Here is a 13,268-nt window from a genome sequence, read left to right on the forward strand (position 1 = left end):
TTAACTGCTGTGCCCCTGCAGGAGTGACTGAAGGATAGTGGAAAGAGGCCTAGGTGGTACTTACAGTGTTATTGCCTACCAAGTCATTTCCCCTTTCTGAGCCCCAATAGTCTTATCTGTAAAATGGGGTTAATGGTTGTTGTCCTTTGTTTTCAAAGAGGACCAAATTGACATCACTATGTTGGGGTCAAGGTACAGTGTGTCTGACTGTGACTGATGAGACCAGTGTGAGCTCGGGAGGCTCTGCCCCAGGTCGGCATATGAGCATTTGGCATGGAGATGTCTCTAAATTTGCACATCTCATGTTTCTTTTGAGCTTCTGTGACTCTGCTTTGCTCATAGAGCGCAGTGCCTTCTTTGAAGCAGGCCACACTGGGTGGTCCTGTGCCAGTGTCTCCCATGCATCACAATCAATTCCAAAGTTCCAAAGAGTATCCTTGTGTCACTTCTTCTGACCTCCCTGGGAGCGCTTACCTTGCGTGTGTTCTCCATAAAATAGTCTTTTTGGGCAAATGCGTGTTTAGCATTCCAACAATGTGGCCAGCCCACTAGAGTTGCGCTCTCTGCAGTTGAGTTTGGGTGCTCGGCAGTTCAGCTCAAGAAAGAACCTCAATGTCCGGTACAAAGTTATTCCAAGGACTCAATGAGCTCATGGATGGGAAAGAATTTTAAAAAGTAAAGTCCTTAAAATGGATCTCCAAAGAAATCATAGACACAGAACTAGAAGAGACCTTAGAATTCACCATGTCCATTTCCTCAGTTTACCAGGCTATAGGCCTTGTCCCCTGACTCCTCCTGGGACTCCATTTGTACTGGACTTGGAGTCAGGACCCAGGTTCACATCTCAGCTCTGCTACTTAGTACCTGTGAGACCTTGGATAAGTCACTTATTGAAGGGGCCCAGGTGAACTAAACTATCTCAAAGGTCCCTTTTAGTTTGAAATCTATGGTCCTATGACCCTTGCAAAAGACTGTAGAAAGTTTCCCTCTCAGAAGGGTCTTTTGGCCCCACTAGATAATGGAAACCCCTGTTGGTGGAGTGCTGGATTGCAGTCATCCAGTCCAGTAGAATCAATCATTGTCAAACCTGGGATCTGATTGCCTCTAGCTGCCTAAGTCAAACAGCCCTGACCCTGACCAAAGGTCAGTAGCTGGACAGCCACAGCGTCATCTCTAGCACACCTACCATTGTCCTGGAGAGCAGAACAGGCTTTGCTTAGACCCGACTTCTGGGATTGCTACCACTGGACTGACCCCAGAAGCCATGCTGGGCCCCCAACTGCTCTTCATTATCTTGGTCGCCTTGGCCACAACCCAGGGAAGTCCTGTCCCCATTCAGGACGACATCCAAGTGCAGGAGAATTTTGATCTTTCTAGGGTAAGAGTTTAGATTTCTTGGGGGGTGGGGGAGAGAGAAAAAATTTGGAACTCAAAATCTTATAAAAGTGAATGTTGAAAACTATCTTTACACATAATTTTTTTAAAATAAAATACTACTAAGTGGGAAAAAAGTTTTGATTTCTCAAGGAGTAGAATTTCAATTTCTACAGTGAGAATTTTGATGTCTCTCGTATGTAACCCTCTCCTGGCTATAATAAGGAAGGGAGCCTTCCGACTCACTCTTAACTGAAGGTATGCAGTCTTGGAGGGCGATAAAGATGTGAGTGTGTCATTATTCTAAATACAGGAAAATAGTGAAATCAAGTAGGAAAAGTAGTATGAGGAGGAGGGAGGAGGAACAAGGACAGAGTTGTGAATGACTATTGGGAGCCATTCCATCTGGTATAACCACCATAAAAACTATACATTTTTAGAGAGACGTATAGTTTACCAAGCCTCTCCACAGATTATTGTGACTTTCTGGGCTCCAAAAATCCTGTTATTAAAGGCCAAATAGCCTTTGAAGTAGAACTATCTGAAGTTATTATCCTTTAAAATCTGAGGAGGGATTACCTGGCAACCAGGTGAGAGCAAGACCCATAGGAAATGAAACCCAGGGCCTGATAGAGGAGGACAATCCATGGGAGAGGGCACTGACCAGGAAAGTGAGAAGACACCAAAGATAGATTTCACTAAGCCATAGTTCCCTCCTCCCCCCACCCCCATCAAGAGGCAGACTGTACCTAAAGAGGGCTGGTCTACAAAACAGCAGTGGGGTGAGGTGGCAGGGCTTCTCAGGGTGGGAGGGGGCACATGGATGGCCACTGCTTCTTTTCGCTTCACAGTTATTTGGGAAATGGTATGATGTGGCCATTGCTTCCAACTGCCAGTGGCTGAAACGGTTCCAGGGCCGATTCTCCGTGGGTACCCTGGTCCTGGGCCAGGGGCAGACTGACCGGGAGATTAGCACCGTCAACACCAGATTTAGGTGAGTCTGGGAACTTGGTGGGAGAAGAGACTAAGAAGATGGAGGGAATAGTATCACAGTGAGCCATGGTCCTCATCCTTTTCCCACCTCCCTCCTTCCTTCATTGCCTTGGGCCAGATCCCATAGGACTGTAGTATTCAGAGCCAGAAGGGACCTCAGAGTTCATTTCATTCAATCCCCTCACTTTACAGACCCCAAGAGGTAAACTGACTTGCCCAAGGTCTCATGCAGGTATTAATCTCATTCTTCACCCACTATGAGTCAAGCACGTGGCACAGTGCCTTTACTACTGCAGGTACTTAATAAATGCTGCTTGCTTGCTTGAAATCAAGGTAGGATTACATAGATAAGGACCAGCCTATAATAACACCCTGAAAAAGGTGTCCTTTATTTTTGATGATCCAGGGCCAGGGTGGCAGAAACAATTGAATTTTAGTCTTTGCATTCTCCATGCTTAGCACAGTGCCTGGCACATAATGGGCAATTAATAAATGCTTGTGGAATCTAACTGTATTGAATTATTTCGATCTGTCTTTTCCAATTGTGTCTGACTCTTCATGACCTCATTTGGGGTTTTCTTGGTAAAAGTACTTGAGTAGTTTGCCATTTACTTCTCCAGCTCAAATGACAGATGAGGAAACTGAGGCAAACAGGGTTACATGACTTGCCCAGGGTCACATAGCCAGTAAAGGTCTGAGACCAGATTTGAACTCAGGAAGATGAGTCTTCCTGACTCCAGGCCTAGCACTCTAGGTGACCTTGAATTATTAAATTATTAGCCAAGTAATAAAGGGAAACAGGAAAATATTTACCTCCCCTTCCTGGCTGTGCTCCTTTGCACTCTCCCACTGCCTTACTCTCTCAGGCCCCTAGTCCAGGTTCTGTTCCCATAGAATCTTGATGTTGGTCATCAGCTAATACCCACTAAGGTTTCATTGATAATAAGGGATTCACTATCACTTTTCTCAGTTGGCTCTCTATGTTTTATGGGGGACTTGTAGGGATAAAAAGCCTCCAGGATCAGAACGAACAACTCTTGAATGTAGAATTTTAGGCACCTATGGCAAGGGAAACCATGGGAATAATTTCAGGCTGGGGCTTCTGAAGCTGGAAGTCCTCAAATGTCACCTTGCATACAGCCTTCAAATCTGCTTGTGTGTAAGGCTGGCCCAAACCAAGGAGCCAGAGAAACTAATGCTTCCAGGCCTAGAAGAAGGACTCAGGGTTCTTGTTACTGACATCTCATCTACCTAGAAACAGGCCCCCAGCAAGCCTTCCTGTCACCACCTGTCCACTTCAGCAGGTATAGCCCCACATTTACCTAGATCATGCATGGATATGTGGTTACTCCCATCTCTTCACTATTCCTTGAGGATTCCTGTTTCATCTTTTATCTTTGTGTTCTTAGCTCCCGGTACATCATAGGCACTTAATGAATGTTTGTTGATTGACTGATGGACACAAATAACACCCATTTGGAACCTTAACAGGCGATCTTTTTCAGTTACTGTGGTGAAGGAAATTCGTCATCCAATGGTCAACCTTTGGTTGTCGAGCCTCTCATGACTTAGCTTGGCTGGTCCTCAGACAATTCATTGCCAGGACTACACCTAAAGGCTCTCCAGCTTGGTAGTGTCAACCTCACTTTGGGATGACCTCCAAAACCTCAGGGGCACTCACACAACACTACGATGACTCTTTGAAATAGCACTTTAGGACCCCCATTGACCTGGGAGCAAATCCCACCCATCCCTATGAGCTCCAGAGAGAGGAACCCCCCAGGATGAAGGGAGGGAGAGGGCAACCAAAGAAGAGTTATGGACTACAGACACACACGATAAGATAGTGAGGCAGAAGCTGAAAATTCAAAGGCAAGATGCATGATCTGGGGGGAAGAATAAGGGATGAGGAGCCAGGACATGGGGTTCTTTCTCCAGTTCTGCCTCTGACTCACCGTGTGACCTTTTAAAGTGATTTCACTTCTTTGTACCTCAGCTTCTTCGTAGGCAAAATGGGGACAATAACACCCTGCCCTGCCTACTTCATAAGGTTGCCATGGTCATGTGAGACAGGGGATTCAAGAGCACTTCCAAAAGTTAAAAGACTGATACAAATGTGAGAGATCTATATTTTTATTGCCTCTTCCAGGATTTACCTTCCTTTGGGTGTGGGTTTTTTCTCCATTCTAGGAAAGGCGTCTGTGAACAAGATGTTGGGGCTTATGAGAAAACAGACACTGAAGGGAAATTCATCTATCACAAATCCAGTAAGTATATATGATGGCAGTGGAGTGGGGGAGGGAAGAGGCAGTAAGTTGTGCTGGTTTCCTCGGTGACTCAGACAGCTTCGGCCATCTCTTCTCCTGATTATTCGTCTCTTTGACTCTGGCTTTCCCCTGTCCTCAGTGCTAGGGCTATCCTCACTAAACTCTTCAGGTATTTTTCATGAGAAAGTCCAAATTGGACCAATAGTCCCAGAATGATCTTGTAGCTTGGATGGATGGGTGGATATCTACAGGGATAAAAGGATTGGTGGAAAGGATAGATGAATGCCTGTGGGAACACTTCAGGACAAAGGATAGCAGTTCAACCAAGGATGGGAAGATAAAAAATGGGCAGATAAGCTGAAAGGAAAAAGACAGATGTGTGGAGAGGAGATGAAAGGATAGATGGAAAAATGGAAAGATGGATGAATGTTTGGAAAGACATAGGGAAGGAGAGGATTGTTGAACAATGTTACCTACCTCCTGTCAGAGAGGGATGGACTCAAAGTGCTGAATGAGAGACACATTTTTGGACATAGACAATGTAGTCAGTCAGTCAGTCAACTAGCCAACAAATGTTTATTAAGGCTTACCATGTGCCAGGCACCGTACTAAGCACTGGGGACACATAAAGAAAGGCAAAGGGGAGCCCCTTCTCTCAAGGAGCTCACAGTCTAATGGTGGGGGACTAGGAGATAACATTCAAATAACTATGTACAAACAAAATATATACAGAGTAAATGAGAGAAAAACAAGAGAGAAAGTGCTAGTATTAAGGAGGATTAAGAATGATTTCTTGCAGAAAGAAGGGACTTTAAGGGAGTCAAAAAATGTAGGAATTTGTTTTGCTTGATTATGCATATTTGTTACAAGGGTTTTGTTTTTTTTTCTTTCAAATTGAGGAGGAGGAGAGAAAAATAAATTTTTGTGAATTGAAAATAAAATTATATGAAAATAAGATATGTGAAAGAATGACTCCTTGAAGAAATAAAGGACTGATAGGTATACTGAGAGATGAACAGATGGATATTTTGGGGTATGAAAGAATAGATAAAAGGGTGAAAAATAAAGGCTGGATGAATGTTTGGAAGGATATATGGAAGGATGACTGTCTAGAGGATCTTTTCTAGAAAGATGGAAGGGGTAGTGGGTTACTTAGAAGACAAATAACTACTTAGAGGGAAGGAAGGAAAGAATGAAGGGAGGGAGGGAAGGAAGGAATGGAGGGAGAGAGGGAGGAAGAAAGGGAGGAAGGAAGGAAGGAAGGAAGGAAGGAAGGAAGGAAGGAAGGAAGGAAGGAAGGAAGGAAGAAAGGGAGGAAGGAAGGAAGGAAGGAAGGAAGGAAGGAAGGAAGGAAGGAAAGAAGGAAGGAAGGAGGACGGAAGGGAAGAAGGGAAGGAGGGAGGGAGGAAGCCTACCTAGCATTAGGAGACCATTTGTCCTTGTGCCTGCCCAGTCATATGTATCCTGACTAATGTGTCTCCTTGTTCTCTGCAGAGTGGAATGCGACCATAGTTAACTATGTGGTCCACACCAACTACGATGAGTATGCCATCATTCTGATGAAGAAATCCAGTCGCTTTGGACCCAGCACCACTGTGAAGCTCTATGGTAAAGACGTACCAACCCAAGAAGAGGAGATGGGAGAGTGAAGCTAGCAGAAACCTTGACTGCCTTCTTCCAAGAAAGCTGTGGGAGGGAAAGGACCCAGGAGAGCAATTAGAGAGACAACTAGAGCTATCCAGCTGTAGGGTTCAGGAGGTGCCAAGGTTCTCAGCATGCTCATGCTCAATGATCATTTGTCAGGAATGGTTTGAAGGGAATTGATGATTCAGCATCATATAATGGCATCTTTGTAACTTCCTGGACCAAAAGATCCTACCCTGGTCACCGTTTCCCTATAGCTGTTTTCTTCCCCTACTAGAATGCAAGTTCTTTGTTGGAAGGCATTGCCTTGCTTTTATTATTTGTATTCCCAGCACTTAGCACTGTGCCTGGCTCATAGGGTACTCCTAATAAATGCTTACTGATTGATGGTCACCCATTGTCCTCAAGCAGAAGGCAGGATATTGAGGGGAAGGGACCAGAGGGGTTAGATTTGAGAGAGTTTGGAGTTCTGAATTAGTGGGTGTTCAAGGCAATGAGCCGTCAGGGACGGTGGAGGGGCAGTAGTATGAGAACTCTGGGCTTGAGGGGAGGGGGCAGATTACTGGATGGCCATATTAGAGGTGTCTCCCTCAGTACACGGCCACAACGGCTGAGAAGGTCCCAAGACTACAGTCTACCATACCTGGCTTACTCTGATTTCCCTTTCAGGCCGGAGACCCCAGCTTCGGGAAAGCCTCCTGGATGAATTCAGAGAGTTCGCCCTGGGTTTGGGCATTCCTGAAAATTCCATCTTTTTCAAGTTAGACAAAGGTAAGCCCGGTTTCCACTGAGTCACCATCACATCAGCTGCTCTTTCACGCTCTGAATTTTCCTTAAGTCCTTTCTCAGACACAATATCCCCATGAGAAGTCAGGGCAGGAGTTGTACAGGAAAGTGAGGGACTGAGTCATTAGTGGTCAGGCTGGTCTCTATCCCATGATACCTTCACGTTAAGATTTCCACAAACGGAATTAATTCAGTGTCCGTTTTCTCATAAGGAACTCTCTGCTCAAGTGCCCTAAGAAGTCAGACACCCATAAGCATGATCAAATATTTGGTGTTTGGGACAGAAGATCCCCATTTTTAACCTTTTGCTCAGGGAAGGAGACTACTCTCTCAAAGAGCTGACACATCTGATGCCATTCAGTTGACCCTGCTGTTTTTCCCATGGAGGTAGTGCAAGAGCATTTCTCTTGGTTAAGTCCTTCTTTGGGGGGCAGATTAGTCAGGCCCCCATAAATTGAACTAGCTATATTTCTTCCCTGAGCCTGGCTATGGAGCCTACTCAAACCCACTTACCAGAGCTGATTGTTAAATTTTCACTGTGCGCGTTTTACACCTTAAATCAGGGCTTTATTTAGTGTTTTATTGTCTGGTCTCAAGAAAATGATGGGGAAAATGTTAATAATGTAAATTATATTTAAAAGCGTGTCCTGTACTTTTTTCCCCTAGAGAGTTGGTGGTTAAACATTTGCCAGCACAACTTTACATCTCACCATTTTCTCCTTCTTCCCCTGGGTACTAGGTGAATGTGTTCCTGGGGAGGTAGAACCTACAATTCCACCTGTACCCAAGCCTCAGGTGAGTCTTTCAGTCTCAGTCCCCACCCCCCACCTTACATTCCTTTGGGGTAGAGTCCACAGGACCAAAGCTCAGGGCTATACTTCCTCTCATTATGTTCCTACGGAAAATGTCAGGGTAGGGTCGAGAAAGCATAAAGTATTCCAGAGATATCTTATCCACCCTGTCCCCCTCCTGCAATCACTGTTTAAATCATGGAAGCATAGGTTTCACTTAAAAGGAAAAGACTCTACCTAAAATCATTAACTGTGATTCCGTTTGCACACCCACTCTCAAAACTAATCATCAACTAAGTGACCATATAGGTCGGAGTGGCAATAGCGGAAGTAATCCTCAGATAATGGAACTTATTCCCCGTACCAAGTCCTATTTTTCCTCCTCTAGAGAAGCCGGCGGGCTGTGTTACCTCTGGAGGCCGAGGCATCTGGAGCTGGTCCGTTGTCCACTGGGTTTGTCAAAAAAGAAGGTAATGATCACGAGATTGCTCATTTATGCTCCCTCCCTCTACACCAGAGAGGAGAATGCTGTCATTAAGCCATCTGAAGGTTACCCGCATAGATGTATCCTCTAGATGTGCTAATGTGGGCCAATTCTTCTTGGTCCCAGGGATGGAGAAACCCTACCATCACAGCCAGGGGTTAAAGGACTAGTGAAAATAAGATCAAATCAAGAAAGCTTATTGAAGGGCCTTTAATGAATAATTTTCCTAAAGTGAAGGTCTGACCATGCCATTCCCCAACTCAATAGATTCCAATGGCTTCATCATGCCTCTAGGATCAAATAGAAACCTGTCTGGCTTTTAAAGCCCTCCACAACCGCTCCTAATTTACCTTTTCAGCCTTATTATATGTTACTTCTCTTCCACCACAAGGGCCCAGCCAAACCACCCTATTTTCTGTTCTTCATATACGACAGTCCATGTCCAGTCCCCACACTTTTGCACTGGCTGCCCCTCATCCCTGGAATGCACTTGTATCTTGTACTCCCTATCATGTCCATGCTTCCATTAGAAGGTAAGCTTCTTGAGATCAGTGATTATTCTTCCTTTTTCTTTGTCTCATCAGTGCTTAGCACAGTGCCTTAGTAAGCACCTCCCAAATGCTTGTCGATTGACTAGAATCCCTTGATTCTTTCAAGTGAAGGATTGAAAAGCTGAGGATACAAAGGAAGCCAATTTTAAGTGAGGGGAGGGTTGTGCAAAGTCGCCAGCCTCACTTTCTCCTCCGGAGCCATCTGGGTCCAATGGCCACCAGTTCATGCCACCTTCTACATGAAGCCTTTCCTGACCCCCTTGATCCCACTACCCACTACTAGTGCCCTGCCTGCCAAATTTTCATTATATTTATTTTGTATGTATTTATATCAGGACATATTGTCTTCCCTGATAGAATTTAAGCTCTTTGACGGCAGGGACTACTTTATTTTGTCTGTGTCACCTCAGCGCCTGGCTCAATGCCTGCCTGGTAACTAGTAGGTGATTAATAAGTGCTCTTTCCTAATGGGCTGATTCTGTACTTATGTGCCTGTCCCTGAGCTAGACCATGATGTAGAAAGTACAAAAGGAGACATGGAGCCTGCCTTCGGGGAGTTTACAGTCTAACTGGGGAGGTGAGACACGGGAACACTTAATAGTTTAAGGACAATACCATCATACCTGGCCTCCAATGCCACCTCCTCTACGAAGCCTTCTCTTTTCCTCTTTCCACCTCCCCCACCAAATGATATCTCCCCTTTCTATGCTACAATTTCTGTTGTTGCTCTTTGTTCTTTGTTCTCAAAGAGGACCATGACATCGGGGAGGTGATGCCATGACATGTAAGTGAATTGGATTTAAGTGAGGCAGGGCCATGCAAAGTCACCAGCCTCACTTTCACCTCCAGAGCCACCTGGATCCAGTGGCCAGATATAGATCAGGACGGCTGGGAATGCCCCTGGATGCAGTAGAGGATCTTGGCAGATGCCGTTACATGTTATTCCTTTGTATTGTAGTATTTGTGTCTGTCTTACCTCTCTACTGGGTTGTAGGCTTCTCAGAGTCACCCCTGATGACGAGCTAGGACTTTGTACCTACTGTGTGCTCAGTCAGTGTTCACCTTTGCCAACCCCTCAGATTTCTGCCACCTCAAGCAAGATGTGGGGCCCTGCCTAGGGATGAACAACAGGTACTTCTACAATGTCTCTTCCATGGCCTGTGAGCTTTTCCACTATGGTGGCTGCTTGGGTAATGGTAACAACTTTCACTCTGAGAAGGAGTGTCTCCAGACCTGCAGGACAGAAGGTAAGGTCAAAACCATGAGTTGATCGCCAACTGTCTATGTGAGATCAAGGAAGCACTAGGGGGATAACTGCACGCAGTTTTCTATTTGGCCTTGGAATGTATTTTGTCACCTTTTGGGCAGCTTCAGTTTGGCTGAAGTTACTGAGTCTGTATCCTGAGAGCTCACCCCTGTATCTTTTCTGTCCTCCCCAACTCCAACAGGTCACAAGATCAAAGACTTGGAAATCTTTTAGATTTCTTTACATTTTAGATTTAGAAAACCAGGGGTCGCCTGGTTTGACCTCCTCATCAGAAAAGGAAACTGAGGCCCAGACAGGTTTGTCCAGGGTGGTACAAGATCTGGGATTTGAAGCCCTGTCCTATGACTCTAAGGTCATCACTCTTTCCACTGCACCATGAAGACCTCTGTCAAAGTCCTGACCTGTGGGTAGATTTTCAAATCACCTGCTATGGAGGATTTGTACCCACTCTGTCTCAATGGAAGTCTTCTACCCCTGGGAGCTCCTGGAGTCCTGGGATGGAGCCAGTCTCCTCGGGAGGATTCCCCACCCTCACCCCTACCCTGAGAATACAGAGACATTAATATCTGTCGGGCTGCCTAAGTATCACATAGGGGCACCCCTTGTCTGGGCAGGGCTCACTGGCTACTCCCAGTGCTAAAAGGGGCAGGACTCAGGGTTGGATAAGCTACTTCCCTCTCTTCTTCCCCACCTCCCATGTGCCAAACAGCACCATGCTGAAGCCAGGAAGGTTTATCCTCTGTATTCGTTTCTCTCCTCAGTGGCTATGGACACTGTCAACTAAGGCATCATAGGGCCTTCTGCACCCACCTAATTTTTCCCTCAAAAATCGCCCTGCCAACCTATCATCCACACTGAAGTGTCATTGACTAATGAGTGTACCTTAGAGTGTCTTCTGTCTTGGGGGCACTTAACAGTTCAATAGGGAACAAAGCTTTGACAGTGGAATTTCAGGCAGAGAGTAGAGAAGTTATTGAACTTTCTGGCCCTGGCCGCAGCTATCGTCTCCCCATCAAGGTCCCTCTCTACTAAGCCCTCTTACCCCAAAAGGAATTCTTAACCTTCTTTTGTGAGTGTCATGGCAAATTGGCATGTCTGACTTGGAAGTCTGGTAAAAAACCTCTAGATCTCTTCTTAGACTAATATGTTATAAAATAAAATACAAAAGGATTACAAAGAAAACCAATTATATTGAAATAGTTATAAAATTATTTTTAAAAAATTCATATCCCATAGGTCAAGAATCCCTGCAATAGGGCAGTCAGAAGTGGTTAGACCTGGGTTTTGCCTTGCTAACCTTCTACTCACTGTCTCTCTCCAGCCGCCTGCAGACTGCCCATCGTGACTGGCCCCTGTCGTGGGAACCGCAAGCTTTGGGCTTTTGATGCTACCCAAGGGAAGTGCATTCCCTTTTTCTATGGGGGCTGTCATGGCAATGGGAACAAATTCTACACAGAAAAGGAGTGCAAGGAGTACTGTGGTGTGCCTGGTGATGGTAAGAGGCACCCAGCTAAGGAGCACACTAAGTGCCTAGGAGCCAGGTTGCAGGGCTTCTGTTAGGAAAAGACATGGGAGGTCCCAAAATCACAGAAAATAAGATCATAGCTCTAGGGCTAGAAAGCACCTCAAAGACCATCTGGTCCAAACATCTCATCTTTGAGGTGAGTAAACTGAGGCCCAAGAAGGTTATGACCCTTCCCGGGTCATAAATGTAGAAGCCATCAGAGATAGGATTTGAACCTAGGTCCTCTGACTCTAGTCAGAAAAGGCCAGGGCTCTTCCCACTCTGCCCTTCTGTTGGAGATCAGCTAGCCGCTTCCCTCATTTTATTTCAAAGCCTCATTGGAAAAATAAGGTCCTAATGTTATAAGCACTACTCCTACCTCAAAGTCATTTTTGTATTTCTAGGTGACCCATGACTGATCCTTTTGGGGGGGGGTCTTCTCTGTCTTTAGAGGAATTCCTGCGATTCTCCAACTGAACCCAGATCTCCCTCTGTGTGTGCCTGAGGAGAAGGCAGACAGCCATGTGTTCCTGGAAAAGCTGAAGACACAGAGGAAGCCAAGCGTGGGGTAGAGGGAGCTCCCAGAACCTTGGCCCCAGTCACCCTGAAATAAGATAAGCCTCTGAAGACAAATCCCAGCATCCCAAGTTTGAATCTCAAGTTATATTCAATCCACTATGTCTGCTCTAATTCTGACCTTCCGACATCTTTTAAAGGTGACCAGGCAACTCAGACTTCTCTTCCTGTAGGCATCTCTGATGGGTTTGTCTCCTGGGTCCTTCAATTCAATAAACTTTTATTAAGCACCTTACTGTGTACAGACTACTATGTTCATCTAATAGGAGTAGGAAATGTGTTGTGTGTTTTTTGGTGCTAAGATGCAGGTAGAACTCCAATGTTCCTCTTCAGCACAATCACACTACCCTAAGCCTGTGTCCTTCTGTCTCTGTCTCTGTCTCTGTGTCTCTCTCTTGCTCTCTCTCTCTCTCCTTCTTTCTCTGTGTTTCTCTCTGTCTCTCTCTCATTTCTCCATCTTTTTCTCCGCCTGTCTCTGTTTCTAGCAGTCTAGTGTAGAGGTACGCTAGAGGGTATGTTTTGAGATATATACAAGAATTATCCCAAAGTGCAAAACTCTCTCTTAAATTAGTTCAAATCCTTGGGCCTCTTAAACTCGCACGATTCAACAATTCACCTTTTGGGATGGACCTAGGGGGTGGATATTAAAATCCTTTTCAAACGATCAAAACAACTCTTCCCTCATATATTACCCATAAGAGGGAGAAATGCTTCTGAAATATACATTGACATAACTTTTTAAGGGATTAACTAACAATTCTTCACAACACCCTATTCAATGGAGGAGGATTCATCTATTAACCCTACTATGATCCAGTCTCTGTGCTAGGTGTCAGGGATGTGAGTACAAAAGATCAGCAGTCCCTGACTTCAAAGAGTTTCTATTCTACTGAGAGGGAGGCAACATATTCACGGATTAAGTAAATACAAGATATATACAAAGTGGGGCCGCTAGGTGGAGCAGTGGATAGAGCACCAGCCATGGAGTCAGGAGGACCTGAGGTCAAATCCTGCTTCAGATAACTTACTAG

At 45.3% G+C, this 13,268-nt stretch overlaps 1 protein-coding gene across 1 annotated transcript; it reads left to right on the forward strand.

Moving 5' to 3' along the window:
- Positions 1 to 1,148: 1,148 nt before the first annotated feature.
- On the forward strand, positions 1,149 to 12,469 carry LOC118841638 (alpha-1-microglobulin/bikunin precursor). Its single transcript, XM_036749213.1, has 10 exons — positions 1,149 to 1,378; positions 2,226 to 2,368; positions 4,558 to 4,634; positions 6,129 to 6,242; positions 6,948 to 7,049; positions 7,804 to 7,859; positions 8,244 to 8,325; positions 9,970 to 10,137; positions 11,479 to 11,652; positions 12,113 to 12,469. Exons 1-10 carry the CDS (start codon positions 1,265 to 1,267, stop codon positions 12,136 to 12,138), a joined length of 1,056 nt encoding a protein of 351 aa, XP_036605108.1. The 5' UTR covers positions 1,149 to 1,264; the 3' UTR covers positions 12,139 to 12,469.
- Positions 12,470 to 13,268: the final 799 nt, after the last annotated feature.

This window comes from Trichosurus vulpecula, chromosome 3 (assembly GCF_011100635.1).
Source record: "Trichosurus vulpecula isolate mTriVul1 chromosome 3, mTriVul1.pri, whole genome shotgun sequence".
NCBI lineage: Eukaryota > Metazoa > Chordata > Mammalia > Diprotodontia > Phalangeridae > Trichosurus > Trichosurus vulpecula.